Source organism: Vidua chalybeata, chromosome Z (genome assembly GCF_026979565.1).
Source record: "Vidua chalybeata isolate OUT-0048 chromosome Z, bVidCha1 merged haplotype, whole genome shotgun sequence".
NCBI classification, from domain to species: Eukaryota; Metazoa; Chordata; class Aves; order Passeriformes; family Viduidae; genus Vidua; species Vidua chalybeata.
The window spans coordinates 41,300,050-41,314,274 of record NC_071570.1 but is presented as its reverse complement, the minus strand read 5'-3'; the positions used below and the strand labels follow the sequence as shown (position 1 = coordinate 41,314,274).

Below are 14,225 nucleotides of genomic sequence, written 5' to 3'. Positions count from 1 at the left end.
GAGGGACAGGGACCTGCTGGAGTGAGCCCAGAGGAGGCCACCGAGATGATCAAAGGGATGGAGCTTCTCTGCTGTGAGGAGAATTGAGATTGTTCAGCCTGGAGAAGAGAAGGCTTCAGGGAAAACTTACTGTGGCCTTCCAGTACCAAGAGGGGCTACAGAAAATCTGGAGAGAGACTTTACACAAGGGCTTGTAGCAAAAGCACAAGGGGAAATGGCTTCACACTGAGAGTACAGCACCTAGGAGAGCTTCCCATAGAAGGAGGCTGGTGGAGCCAGCCCAAAGGTGTAGCAAGGCTGGGACAGGATTGCAGGTCCCTTACAGTCTCAGCTATCATGCAAAACAAAGACTTGCTGTGTCTGGCTTGTCCTGGAGAGTCCAGACATCCTCTCTGCTCCTAAAGCCCTGAACTCCAGCCCCCATTGCCCACAGTGTCACGGTTGCCACCACAAGGACACAGTGCAGACCCCATCTCGCCTCTGGTCCGTGGTTTCCCTAGGCTGGTTCAGCATGGCTGCTTATTTGCCCATCTTGATGTGTGGCTTCTCCTTTCTTCCCAGCTGCAGGATTTGCACTTTTACCCACTCCAGTATCAGCAGGCTCCGATCAAGCCATTTCTCTAGGCCTCTCTGTACTCCAGTCCAGTAATGTGTATACTGGCTTGGTATTGCCCCCCAGCTGCCTGAGGCCACCCCCTACCCCTCATCCAGTGCACTGATGAAGGCTCCAAGGAGCACAAACCCCAGGATCAACCCTTCAGCGATTGCCAGGGGAACAAGGGTGTTACTGACACCCACTGCAGGCCTCACACCATTCAGGTTTTCCAACCACACTCTTCTCCTCTTCTCCTGACCTCATATATCCCCGCTTTGCCAGTGAGGAGACCATGGAAAATCATGTCTCAGACCTCAAAGGTTCATGATAAATGTCCCCCATTGCTCTTCCCTTATCCACAGCCCATTGTTCCCACAGCAGCAGGCAGGTCAGTCATGCATTGCCTGCCCTTGGTAAATCCTGCCTCGCTTTCCCCCATCCGTACTGGATGGTCGTAAACCAAGGAGGTGTGCTACATCTTCTTCCTGGTATCAAGGCAGGACAACAAAGCTCAGCTCCAGATAGGTGATGGAGGGATAAGAAAGGGCAAGACAGGAGCCAGCAGCAAATAGTGGCAGAGGCAAGGGCAGCCAGGAAAACCATCTTACCTACCTTCACAAAACCACCCCCAGTGGAAGGCAGCAGAGGTGAGCTGAAAGGTTGGTGCAGACATCCCCTTGTTGAGGTATACCTCTGTTCCAGGCAAGTGGGCTTGCACAGTGCAGCTAGAGATGCAGATGGAAAAGCAGATTGAGCTTGGGGTGGGAGCTCAAGGCAAGAGGCTGTGAACTGCCAACCTTTGGGATAGCAAAGGGCAGAAAGATGAGTGGTGCCAGACAGATACATGGGCACTGAGAGACACAGCAGGAGCTAGGAATTGCTGACCTTTTGGATAATGAAGGAGAGAGGTGATGAAAGCAAGGTGGATGGACACAGTGAGGGGGCAGGAGAAGAGAGGAGGAGGAGGAGCAAGGCTTGAGCACAAGCAGACACTCAGGGAATAAAAGCCCAGGTGTTCCTTTGTTGGGCATCCCTCCTCACAGGAACCATCTCAAACTGCTTCTGTAATACTGTGCTGTGAATAAATGGCTTTGTGGAATGAGACATCTGAGACTCTTCCATGGGAAACCTGTGACAAGATGAGTGCCCATGGTCAACCCCCATGGTCCCATTGCCATCACCAGTGCTCACCCTATGCTGGGGCATCTCTGTGGCAGTGAATGCAGCTGGGTTCTCACCCAGGCTGGACACTGTCAGCACCAGCCCCAGCAGCAGGTTCTTGTAGTGAGTGTCGTCCTCACTGGGGTCTGCAGATAGTGTGGGGGCAGCAAGCAGGAGCCTCAGCAAACTGCAGGTCAGTGTAGGCCCCACTCTGGGCCATGCAGGCAGCACAGCAGCAGCAGTGCAGGAACCCAGTCCTGTCCTTCTCTATTGTGGTCAGGTGGCATAGTGTGGCTAAGACCATACTGCATGGAGACACATCTTCATATACAGAAAAGCAGAAGTAGTTGCTTTATTTGCAAAAAGTGTTTTATTTCCCTGCATATGTTCTCATTTTTAAGGGGTGGGGGGTGAATGAGCTCCCTCCTGCTCAGCATCCTCTGTGTTCAGGTCCCCAGGTTGTGAAGAGCCCAAGCCCCTGAGTACAGGCCACAGCAGGGCTACCTTTCCCCATGCATCACCTTCCACCTCCCAGTCCTGCTCAGGCTGACAGGGTGCACTGGCTGTGTGGGCTTGGTCTTTTGCATGTGCTGGGAGGGAGTCCCAGAGAGGTCTGTGCCAGAGCAGCAGGCTGCTGGAACAACCCAGTGGTCTATACTGAAACCAGAACAGCCTCTGAGACCAAACAACTCCAAATCAAGCCCTAGCAGGACTTTTAGGCTCTCACACATCACCCAGCCTCAAAACAAAGTGAGGGTGTTTGCTGGAACCTCCTCAGACTGGGCAGGCACCAGCAAATAAGCTGCTGCCCAGCAAGTCCTCCATGGGACTGCAGAGGCAAAGGGTCACCTCTCTGCAGCATGCCCCAAGAAGCAAAAGCCCCAGGCAACCACCACGATCAGAAAGTCCACAGCTTTCATGGGATCTGTGCCAGCCTGCACAGGAGCTGCTGCTGAATGCTGCTGTGGCACCATGGGCATGCTTGGATTCCTGCTGGCTCAATGCTGGCTCCTGGCCACAGGATGCGATTTCCCACTTGTGAGTGATACAAACAAGCCTGAGAGCTGGAGGATGCACCTCCATCTTATCACCCCCACACCCCAAAGCCAGTTATTGGCAGATTTTATTGGCAAAATGCAGAGTTCTGGAGGGTAAAGAGGTCTGGGCCAGGAGGCAGCAGAGCCTGGGAATGCCCATGCACTGCGGTCAGGCAGGCAACAGGGTGGTGGCACAGGCTGGGGGTCACCATGGCCATCAGGGCCTCACACAGCTGTAGGTGGTGTTTCCCCAGAGAAAGGCAGGAGGCAAGGACTGGAGCCACTGCATGGTGGCTGCACTCTGCTCACAGACCCATCTGAGGGCTTCTGTGCATGCACCACCTGGAAGTCCCAAGCTTGACACCCTGCCACAAGCCTGGAAAGACCTGGTGTAGCGCTGGACTAGGAAGATCCTGCAAGGGAGAGAGGGGGCTGAGATGGGATGGGCAGGAAGAACTGAGGCTGTCCCATCAGCAGCTCCAGCAGCCGGGGATCAGACACTGCACAGGGATGCTATGGAGGCAAAGTTCACCCTCCCCATGGAGAACAGTCTCCTGCCAGCCTCCTCCCAATTAGGGCCACACGCCCTGATGCCCCCAGCTCCATCACTCATGACGTACCCCCAGGTCAATCCTAGCAGGGCTCAGCACTGACCAAACTGGAACCCTGCTTTTGCAGAATCTCCTGCAGCCCCTCACCCAGGCAGAGTGTGGGCACTAGGGTCAGGTGCACCCTGCTAAAAATGCCCCTTCCCTAAAATGCCCCAATGCAGTCCTGGGAAGAAAAGAAGCAGCCAAAATATGGATCACATCCCTGCATGCCTGCCCCCGTCACCACCCCGAGCCCTGATGATGGACCTTCAGCACACCTAGCTGGGAACAAGCTGATAGCCTCACCCTTCCAGTGTGATGCTATCCAGCCACTTCCACGCAGACCTGAAGCCAAACTGCTTCAGCCCCACATGAAAGGCATCCATGTTAGCTGTGTGCACCAGGAAAGCCTAGCATAGGAGAGGACCTACATGAGCCCCCTGGGGGGACATCCAGCCCAGCCACACGATTAGTGATGGGAGCTGTGCTGTATGGGCACAGCATTGCCAGCTCTCTGCCTGGAGGCTTTGCGAGGCTTTGGGCACATGGGCCGGGAAGCTGAGACAATGCTGTGCATGGGTGACTGCTGAGGGACCGTGAGGTGGCCACCAGGACAGGCCACCAGGGAGTGGCTCGCAGGGAGTTGGACAGGCCAGGCTGGGTGCACTCACCAGGGTGGTGTTGGCTTGGATGGTGACCAGCTGTGCCCCTCTGGAGCAGCAGTCCTCTCTGCTCTGCTCCCAGTTCTTTTTGGCAGAGGAGAAGTAGTAGCACTGCCCTGCATCCCAGAGCCAGCCAACCAGGCAAAACTGGCATTGCCCTGCACACGAGAAACACAGCGGGTGGGATGGGGCATCCAGCAGGGGCTGCCACTAGACCCCAGCCCAAGGGACAAGAGAGTGACAGTGGGCAGTGAGGGCACCAACCAACCCATCATGTTCGTATGTCTGCCCCACAGAGACCACTCTGCATTTGCCCTCGTTTGCAAGCCCAGCTACAACTTTCCAGTCCCAGAGCCCTGGGAAGAGGAGCTAGTTACAGGAACATGCTGGCATTCAGCAGGGTGGGGAGCTGCAGGTTTGGGGAGGTCATACAAAGACAATTTCCAAAGTGCTGGGAACTCAGATAAGGTTTTAGCTGCACCAGAAACTGATGTCATCTGGCACAGAAATGCTGGTGGCATCCAGGAGCCTAGTGCTGGTGGTGTGCCCAGGTAACACTGAGCTATCTGGGGTCATCTCTTCTAAAGGGATCCCAGCAGTTCAGCCTATTCAGCAGTGCTAGGGCAGCTCCCCACACCACAAGCCGGGGGACAGGCAGTAAAGGTGAAGGAATGTGTAAGGATAGAGCTCAGGGAAACATCCTCAAGTACTGACAGATCCTGCTGCTTGAAAGAAGCAGCCAGGAGCCCACCAGGCTCTCTTACCTTCCAGTGTCTGTTTCCCATAGCTGGGACTCTCCTCTGTTCTCCAGAGACTGTCTATGCAGCTTGTTTGTTGTTGCACTAAATCTACAGCAGAGGAGCACAGGTGTGTCCCAGCAACTCTGGGCTCCTGCTGCCAGCAGCACCCAGTGTCCTCTCCCACAGGATAGCCTCATGGCTGTAGGTGAGGTGTCCCTGCTTTAGGTACACCAAGCCTGCCAAGATCCTTGCAGATTTTGCTGTGCTTGGGAGCTCTCCATGCAAGCCTTCCATGCAACAGGCTTTTGAGGAAAGTGCTGCTGTCTTTCAGTATCAGTATCAATGCCCTCCCTCCTGCCTTTCTTTCACTGCCATCTGATGGAGTGGCTTTCCCCAAGCCCACGCTGTCGCCCCAGCTTCCTTTTCCAGCCATGTAGATGGTGTCTTGCCTCATCAATTTTCCTGCTTGCCCCAGAACCCATGATGCCCACAGCCCCAAGGAGAAGCACCCAGCTCCATGAGAAAGCTGCAGCTCAGGCTGTCAGTACACAAGTGCAGTGATGCCAACCCTGACCCCAGGACCCCCTCTGCAGAGATCTGGGCACTGGATAGCTGGTACTTACAGTGGAAACTCAGGCTGACAAGGATGATCTGTGCCAGTAGGAGCATCAGGGAGAGGAGACCCAGGCTGAGGGCTGCCCAGCACCAGGGTAGGCACGCTCACTGCTGAGGCGCTGAGAAAAGGAGTTAACATAGACAGGGGTTGGAAGGGGGAGGAGGGGGTAGTTTAGAGGGAGCAGTGGGGAACCTTGAGCCAGGAAATGTCTATGAATCCCAGGTGGGATGTCAGGAGGCAGTGGGGAAGCCTGGGAAAGTAAGGAAGAGCCCGTTTGCAGCAGATTGATTGTCCTAGAAGTTATCTCCCTGCACGAAATGCTTGGTGGGGAGAGGAGAGTGGAAGTGTCTGTGCTGTGGCATGGGTGTGCAGTGGGCATTCCCTGCCCTTGAACCCCTCCTGCCCCCACCTGAGAGCAGGCAGTCTGCAACAGGGCTGGAGAGGAGCTGTTTGAGAGAGGATAAAAAGAGGGAGTGGAGGGAGCAGGACTGGGAGGACATTTCTGGGGAAGGCAAGGGGCTGCAGGAGGGTAGGGAACCCACTGAGAGAGTTGAGGGGGGCATTATCTGGTGTGGGGGGAAAGCACAGCTCAGCATACATGACACCCTCTTCCATCCCTTCCTTGGTCTCCTGCTCTGCAGCCCTCAGGGACAGTGACAACTCTTTCCCAGCCCTGCTTCTCAGACAGCTGTGATGCAAAATGGAAAGTGTCACTTCCTGGTGGGGTCCCCAGAGGCACCACCTGGCAGAAAACCCGGGGGGGCTTGTGGGACTGCCAGACACTTGGGGCAAGGGGCAGCCCTTGTGAGGGCAGCATCCCAGCAGGAGGGAACCACACACTCCTGGCTCTGGGTCAGCAAGCAGTGGGAATGGCTGCTGGCTCAAACATGCAGCCAGGGCTGGGCTAGGCAGCCACGTCATGGAGTTGTAAAGGACTTTAAAGGTCATCTCATTCCAAGTCCCCTGCCAAGGACAGGGACACCCTCCACTAGACCATGCTGTTCAGAGCCCCATCCAACCTGCCTTTGAACACTTCCAGGGATGGGGCATCATCAGCTTCCCTGGACAACCTGTGCCAGTGCCTCACCACCTTCACAATAATTTCTTCCTAAAACAGGAAAAGTCATATGGGAAGCAGCTGAGGTCACTTTGTTTGCTCAAGCCTGGTAAAAACGAGACTGTTGGAAGACCTCATCACAGTCTACAAGTGGATGCAGAGGGGCAGACACTCTTCTCAAGACATCTCTTCTCTCTTGTGACAAGTGACAGGACCTGAGGGAATCCTGTCAGGAAAGGTTTATGTGAAATATTAGGGAAAGGTTTCTCACCCAAAGGGTGGTTGGGCACTGGAACAGGCTCCCCAGAGAAGTGATCACAGCACCAAGCCTGACAGAGTTCAGGAAGTATTTGGACAATGTTCTCAGGCACACGGGGGGATTGTTGGGAGTGTCCTGTGCAAGGAGCTGGACTTTGATGATCCCAGTGGGTCCCTTCCAACCTGCCCTCTGACTGAAGCCATTCCTCCATCTCCTATCTCTACACACCCTTGCAAAAAGTCCCCCTCCATCTCTCTTTAGTCCTTCTGGTACTGTAAAGCTGCTTAATGTCTCCCCAGAACCTTCTCTTCTCCAGGCTGAACTGAAACAGAGATTTTTGGAGTTAAGTTAACAAAATGAATTAAGCATTTACAATTTAGCTTGTAGAGGTATGTATTGAATTTTAACCTTTTACTTAAGAAACCTCTGCCTGGTACAAAGGGCATAGGAAAATGCAAATTTCTGAAGCTTCTTGCATAAAGAACAATACCAGAAGAGGCAAAGAACCCAGATAAAGAAGCTCCTCTGTCTCCAAGCCTATCAAGACTGACAGACCTACTCAGATAAGCACCGAAAGTGCACGCGCAGAGAGGAAAAGTTCAAAAAGTTCAGTCATGAGGAAGACCACAATCTTCAGCCTCAAGACCACCGAGAGACCCCCGTGCGACCACCACAGCAAACCACCCGTGCCCAGAAGGGCGTGGACTTATTTAGCATGAGAGGAGAGGACGGGCGGAGCCAGGGGTTGAATATGCATGAAAAAGTTGTGCAATGTATTGCATATGGAACATCTTTGGGAATAAAGGTGTGGGTCAGACCGAGGCTCGGGGCACAAGTTTTGGAGAGCTATCTCACTTGTGCCGGGTGCTGACATACATACCCACTTCATAACTACCCCAGGTTATGGAGTCTATTTATTTATTCCGCGTATCGCTTCAGAACAAGCGTGGCTGTCTCAGTGTGATTTGCCCTAGGGACTGCAAGGGAAGACTGGGTATCCTTGTGGCACAGAACACATTCCCTTGCCCCTCTCTCCAAGGAGCATGGCCACGGCGTGTTGGCTTACAAGCCCCTTTTTTTTTGCATGGGGCTACAGCTGCACCTCAGCCCTGGAAAATGGGGGGTTGGGGTGCTCCTTCCCAGCCTCCAGGGCTGCCGTGATGGCCATCCCTGCCGTGCCCTCGCATGGCACCCCTGCCGTGCCCTCGGAGCGGCAGAGTCCCCCGAACCCCCGGGAGCCTGCGGGCAGACAACGACCCCGCTCCGAGCTGGCGGCTTTCGCTGCAGGAGGCTATCTCGTCCAGGACTACGTTTCCCAGCGGCTCCTCCCGGGGCTGCACATGCTCGATGCTGCTCCCGGCAGCTCCTGGCGCGGCGCCCAGTGCGGCGGAAGGGCTGCCGGTGCGGCTCCCGGTGCGACCGGCGGCGCGGCGCTGCCCGGCGCGGATCCCGGGGCAGACACCGGGCCGGTTCCCGGCGGTTCCCTGTGCAGCTCCCGGCGCAGTTCCCTGAGCGCCTCCCGGTGCCGCCCCCGGCGGGGCATCCTCCCGGTGCGCCCTCGGGAGCGCACGGCCGAGCCCCGCCGCCGGCCCGGGCCCGAGCGATCCCGAGCAGCCCCGCCTCGGGCCGGCAGCATGCCCCGCGGGCGAGCCTGGACGCAGGCGGAGGTCAGCAGCCTCCTGTCGCTGGTGGGGGGCTCGGGGGAGGCCGCGCTGCTCATGGCCTCCACGTCACGACCCAACGAGGCGCTCTGGCGGGAGATCTCCCGGGGTCTGGCGGCGGCCGGCTACGGGCGCAGCGTGGCCCAATGCCGCTCCAAGTGGAAGGCACTCAAGCAGGCTTTCCACTCGGAGCGGGAGACGCGCCGGAGGGCAGGACACCACTCGCCCCGGCTGCCGCCGCACTACCGAGCCATGAAGAGCATCTGGAAGGCAGCCGGGCGGCCCGTGTTTGGCGAACGGAGGATGCCAGGTGGGTACCGGGGACGGGCTTGTGGGCTGAGCAGGGTGGCTGGACGTGGGGTGCTGGTGGAGCACCGGTGCTGAGTGGACACCCAGGGTCTGCTGATGGTCTTTCTAATCCCCTAGACGTGGTGAAGCTGCCCTCCAGAGGGCGCAAGTCAGCCCTTGCCACACGCTCTCCATCCTCACCAGAGCCACCAGGTACTCGTGGGCTCAGGCAACTGGAGTGGGGCTTGTCCTGGATGTGAGGTGGCGGACACCCCTCTTCCCCCAGTTACTGAAGCTCTTTTCTGCACCCCTTCACCTCCTTCTGCAGAGCACGACGTTGGTGGGGACACCCCCAGCACACTGCTGTCACCCGTGCTGCAGTGTGCAAAGGACAAGCCAGAGAGCCGTAAGTACATGGCTGCACTGAGCTGCATGGCCACGGCTCCAGCCCGAGCCCATGCCAGCGTGATAGGAGTGCGAGGCTAAGAGGATCAGTGTCCCTCAGTGGGGATGGTCAGTGATTGGTGTGTTTGGACTTGTCTCCACCGGCTTTGGCTCCAGACCAGCCCCAGAGCATGTAGGGATGGTTGGGATAGGCCAGGAGGGGGTCCCAGTCTGAGGGAATGGCAAGGCTGCTGGCTGCCCTATGGTAGATCATGAGGTGAGAGGTCTGGAAGGGGCAGCGCAGGGATCTCGTGGCTGGTGGCATTGCAGGGCACGTGATTCCTTTCTCTTCAGCAGTTCCTGGCTCCTCACTTGCCCAGTAACACCATAAAGTTTCAGTTGAGTTTGGGCTGTGTGTGAGGGCCAGAGCTGCCAGCAGTTCCCCTGCCTTTTGGCCCACCCACATGTGTAACCTGCACACCCCTCACTGCTCACACTCCTGGGGATTTGGCACTGAGGTGATGCAGGATACATCCCAGAGTCTGGTTTGCCTGGGCTCCCCAGCCATCTTCCCACATTGGGTAACCACCTTCTGTCTCCCCAAATTCCCCCTGCAGTTTCAAGTGGATGTGGGATTCTCCTTCTCTTCCAGTCCTAGTCTGTTGTGTAGTGTTGCTGCGCGCTGCTCCGCCGCTGCTGCCTTCCAGCCCAGAGGTGGCTGCATTGCAGTGGTGGGTGAGTGACTCCTGCTTTTGTACCTAGCTCTGAAGTGCTTTGGGGCCCTGCAGGGTGCTCTGGAGCTGTGGCTAGGGCATGTCAGGCTGAGGGGCTGGCCAGGGTAAGCTGGGCAGACCCCATGCTGGTGGTGATCCACCAGCAGGTCCCTTCAGAAGGCATATCTCTCCTCTCTGCTTTCTCCCAGCAGCTGGTGGGGAACACATTGCTGGAGTGCCACCCACACCCCCTGCCATGCCACGTAAGGCTTTCCTTGCTCTGCTCAGCCCAGTAAACCCCCTCAGCCCCACAAGCAGGGTCTGATATGGTTCTCGTTGCAGACACTGGTTGCTGCTTCTCTCCCCTCTCTCTCCTGGGTGAGTACCATGCCCTGGCTACCATGCTTGTGTGCCCTGGGGCAAGAGTTGGCTGCAGCTCACAGGCTGTGTCTGCTCTCCTTCCAGGCTGTCACACTGACTTGAAGCAGGAAGGAGCTGAGGGAAAGGCCAGTAAGTGTCTGCAGCTTTGTGTGAGTCCTTGTGCTCCAGGGCACAGCTCCATCCTGTCCTGCCAGTGAGAAAGGCATGGGCTCCCAAAGGCATTGCCCTCCCAGGGCTCTGTGTCGTAGTCAGGCTAAATTTGGGGCTTGGGTGTCTCCATCACTCTTGTTGTTTGCTCCATGCCAAGCTTTCGTGACAGGTTTTCCTGGTGAAACATCCCTGAGGATGGGAAGAGGAAACCGAGTGCTGCCACTGACTGCTGCAGCCATAGGCTCCCACAGGACAGCAGCCATGAGTGAGCAGCCAGCAGCAGGTGAAGATGCATCAGACACAAGCCTGCATGCTGGGTGCTCCCTACAGCTTCCCAGCAGCCTCACAGGGAGCTCTCGGAGCCATGGTGAGGTGCCACTGACCCCTCTCTCACTGCAGGGTCTGGCATGGCAGGCTTGCTCCAGAACGTGCAGCAACTGCTGGTGCAGATCCTGCAGACATCACGGCAGCAGCAGGCGCTACTGGAGAGCCTGGCCAGCGACACAGTCTCCCACCTCCACCTCCTCTCCCACAGCCTCGTGCAGGTGGGCGAGACCCTGCACCAACTCCTGCTCTGGCCTCATCCTGGCCCCATTGGCCACTATGTCCCCCACGTGCCCCTTTTTGAGGGTGGCTCCGGAGTGCCCTGCTCCCCTGGTGCTCCCCACACTTCCCCGGACCACAAAGAGGAGCCTCAGCTGTCCCCTGATGCCAGGTGCATCCCACCCTGAGTGCCACCATCACTCGCCCCAGGAGCAACAACTTTACTACAGAGCTTGGCACAAATCTTTATATCAGAGGTTCCAGATATTTTGAAAGTTTATACTAGAGAGACATTTTAATAAAATTAAAAATAGCTTTTCTAGCAGTGATGGCAACTGACCAATTCTTTCCCCCTCTCTGGGGAATGTTCCCCTTATCACTTTCGAGATGAGCACAAGGGGAACTCAGCTATTTACAGACTTAGAGAAACTCCCAACGCACACAGCAAGGGGCAGATGTACTTTTCCTACCCTTTACAGCAGCGCCTGGGGTGGTCATCACACCCTCTTGGGAGATGTGCTACTGGGCTGTGGAGCAGAGCAGGGCCACTGCCAGGAGTGGAGACCAGGAAGCCCAGGCTGCATCTTTCTCCAAGGGAAGAGGCTAGGGTGGATGATGCTGTGCTGGGGAAGCAGTGTGTGCAGCAACCACAGCCCCTTAGTGTCCAGGTCCTTGACAGGTTTCTTCCAGGGGACAAACTGGGACTTCCACACCCAGTACTGTGGGCTTGCCACATGCTCTGGTAAGGCCCTCCTGGTCCAGGAGGGATCCTCCTGCTTTCAGTACGTAGATCATCATCAGGTAATAGTAGCTGCAGACACACCATGGCATGTGCCTAGAGAATGGACCTGTGACTCTCACCTGGACCCCACCACCTTCACCAGTTTGTGCACGTCCTCCATGGGGATGGGGCAATGTGCTGTCTGCCTCCAGAATCTCTGCCACATCCAGGGAGTGGAAGTATACATCGTGTAGACATCAGGAAAATGGTCCTGCCATGCCAGATACCACGTGCTGGAGGGCTGGCAGGTGGCCTGCCACTTCTCCCAGAAGCACAAGAAGACCATGTAGAGGCCAGTCCATGCCAGATAAAGCCCAGCCAGGAAGATGGGCAAGCAGTCCATGTTGAAGCAGTTGTCATCCCGTCTTGAGGACGTGTGGATGATGAATCTACTGCCTCGATGCCATACATGACCTTCAGGGTGAGGTTGCAGTACATGTCCCTGTAGCTCCCCAACTAGATGTCCCTGAACTCCTGCCCTTTCCACTGCACACCCTGTCCCACCATCTTCCCAGAGTTTGCCAGGGCACCCCACATCTTCCAGGTGCACACACCAGCTGGCTGGAGCACCCCACATGTGGCCAAGCCGTGAAGAGGGACCAGGGGCACAGTCACAGGGCCCAACAGCAAAGTGGCAGGCGGACAACAGGTGTCACAGGAGCAGTGAGCAACAACATCACAGCCCAGACATCATCTAGCAGGGGAGAAACATGGGCAGGTAGTGCTGGAAAGGTCCCTGACCCCACTGGCACTGTCCCTCATCCCATACCAGCTGTGCACCCTGAGTGGGAGAGAAAGGCATGCCACAGAGGCACAGAGGCCTCGTGATGTGGTGGACAGGGAGCTGGGGTCTGTGGGGGCTGCTGGGAGCAGGGCCAGCCCTGGTGGGCATGATGCTCCCACCACTGCATGCAAAACATACTCTGCTCCCAAGCGGGAGCAGAAACCGCTTGGCTCCTGGCCAGCAGCTCTGGCCCCAGGCCTCACAGCGACGGGGCCACTTCCTGCAAACATCTTTGCCCCAGATTTCTCTTCCTGGGACCTATCAGGGCAGGCAAAGAGAAGAGAAAGGTGGGATCTCTCTTCCTGAGCCCTGCTGCTTGCACTGGTGAAGTTGCAATGGTTGGGCTGTGGTTGTCCATGCTCCACATTGACCTTGCAGTGCTCCCCATCATTCCACTGATTGCCCTGTCGTGCTCCCAATCAGCCTGCTGTGATCCCCATCATCCCATCACACTCCCCAACACTCTGGCTTGCTCCCGACCATTCTGCCATGCTCCTTGCTTGAGTCTACACCTACTCCTTCAGCCCTGGGGCACCACAGCACCAATCCTTCAGCTCTGGTGTGCTGGGGCAGTGGGGTGGGCTCTCCGTTCAGGAGGTGAAGGGCAGTGAGGGCTGCTCTGAGATGAGGGTGCAGGAGGGGGCTGGCTGCTGAGGAGGGTGGTGTTGCAGCAAGGACGGGACATGGGGGATGAGGGGGGTGTCCTCGGGGCTGCAGGTCAGGGGTGCATGGGATAGCACCGCGGGTGCCAGTGGGACATAGCAATGTGGGAACCGGGGATTTCAACGGAATGGTGTGCAACGGGTGCAGTGAGAGGTGCAGGGGGTTACAGTGAGGGGTGAAAGGGGTTACAGTGAGGTTGCAGTGGGGGGTACAGTGCGGTGCAGGGGGTAGCAGTGAACGGCGCAGGGGGTGCAGTGGGAGGCGCAGGGGGTTGCAGTGAAGTGCAGTGAGTGGCACTGGAGGGTGCCCGGGGTGCAGTGAAGGGTGCCGAGGCTGCACAGCGGCGCAAAGGGGATGCACTGCGGCGCGGGGCGAGCGCAGGGACCGCGCTCTCCGGGGCGCTGCTCCCTGCCTGCCGGTGCAGGGCGTGGTCTGTCCGGAGTGACAGCTCAGCGGCCCATAGGAACTCAGAAAGGAGAGGATGGGCGAGTCTTCCCGGGCACGCCACCCAATCGCACAGGGTGGGGCGGTGCAGAAAGGGGCGGGGCTCCATGACGTCACGGGCGGGGCATCCCCGGTGGGGCCAGGCCGGGGCAGCCCCCGGGCTCCTGCGGGAGGGCCTGGAGTCCGGTTGGGCCCAGGGAGGCATCGCCGCCCCCGCATGGTGGCTCCCATGCCAAGGGGCTGGCCCACCGCCACGCCCCTGCGGGCTCTGCCTCACTGCCCATCTCCTGCGGACAGGGCCTGCTGGGCAGCGTGGGGTGTCCTGCCAGGGCCGGGCTGTGGCACTCGCGCGGCACCCTGTGCCCGCAAAGCTTCCCGTGCCCCCTGCTCCCTTCCAGCTGGGGCTCAGGGCGGTGCCAAAGGGGCGGTGGGACAGGGCTGGACTCCAGTCTCTTCCCACCTAGCCCCGATTCCTGGGATGCAATGCAGGTGGCCGCTCCAGCAAGCGTACCGGGCTGGCAGAAGGGGATGCAGGTGTGGAAGGATCTGAGGTAGACACAGCCGTCGCCTTTTCAGGGGGGGTCTCCATCACAAGCCCTGCCTGGTGAGACCCTCCCGCTCCAGGCATATGTGATGGGTCTGCACTTGCAGGGCTGGAGTGACAGCCAGGAGAACACAGGAAAAAAAGGGTGGTCTTCTTCTGGGGCATGCAAGAT

At 57.6% G+C, this 14,225-nt stretch overlaps 2 protein-coding genes across 2 annotated transcripts; one reads left to right on the top strand and one right to left on the bottom strand.

Moving 5' to 3' along the window:
• Positions 1–3,010: 3,010 nt before the first annotated feature.
• On the bottom strand, positions 3,011–6,016 carry LOC128802389 (natural killer cells antigen CD94-like). The gene is made up of 6 exons (XM_053968705.1): positions 5,944–6,016; positions 5,409–5,504; positions 4,810–4,893; positions 4,055–4,203; positions 3,690–3,793; positions 3,011–3,206 (listed from the first exon to the last, which is right to left on the bottom strand). The coding sequence occupies exons 1-6, from the start codon at positions 6,014–6,016 to the stop codon at positions 3,011–3,013; spliced, it is 702 nt and encodes a 233-aa protein (XP_053824680.1).
• Positions 6,017–7,877: 1,861 nt separating this feature from the next.
• Positions 7,878–11,124, top strand: LOC128782261 (uncharacterized). The gene is made up of 8 exons (XM_053932519.1): positions 7,878–8,688; positions 8,805–8,879; positions 8,995–9,072; positions 9,976–10,026; positions 10,106–10,141; positions 10,229–10,273; positions 10,464–10,577; positions 10,694–11,124. The coding sequence occupies exons 1-8, from the start codon at positions 7,878–7,880 to the stop codon at positions 11,023–11,025; spliced, it is 1,542 nt and encodes a 513-aa protein (XP_053788494.1). The 3' UTR covers positions 11,026–11,124.
• The last annotated feature ends 3,101 nt before the right edge of the window (positions 11,125–14,225 follow it).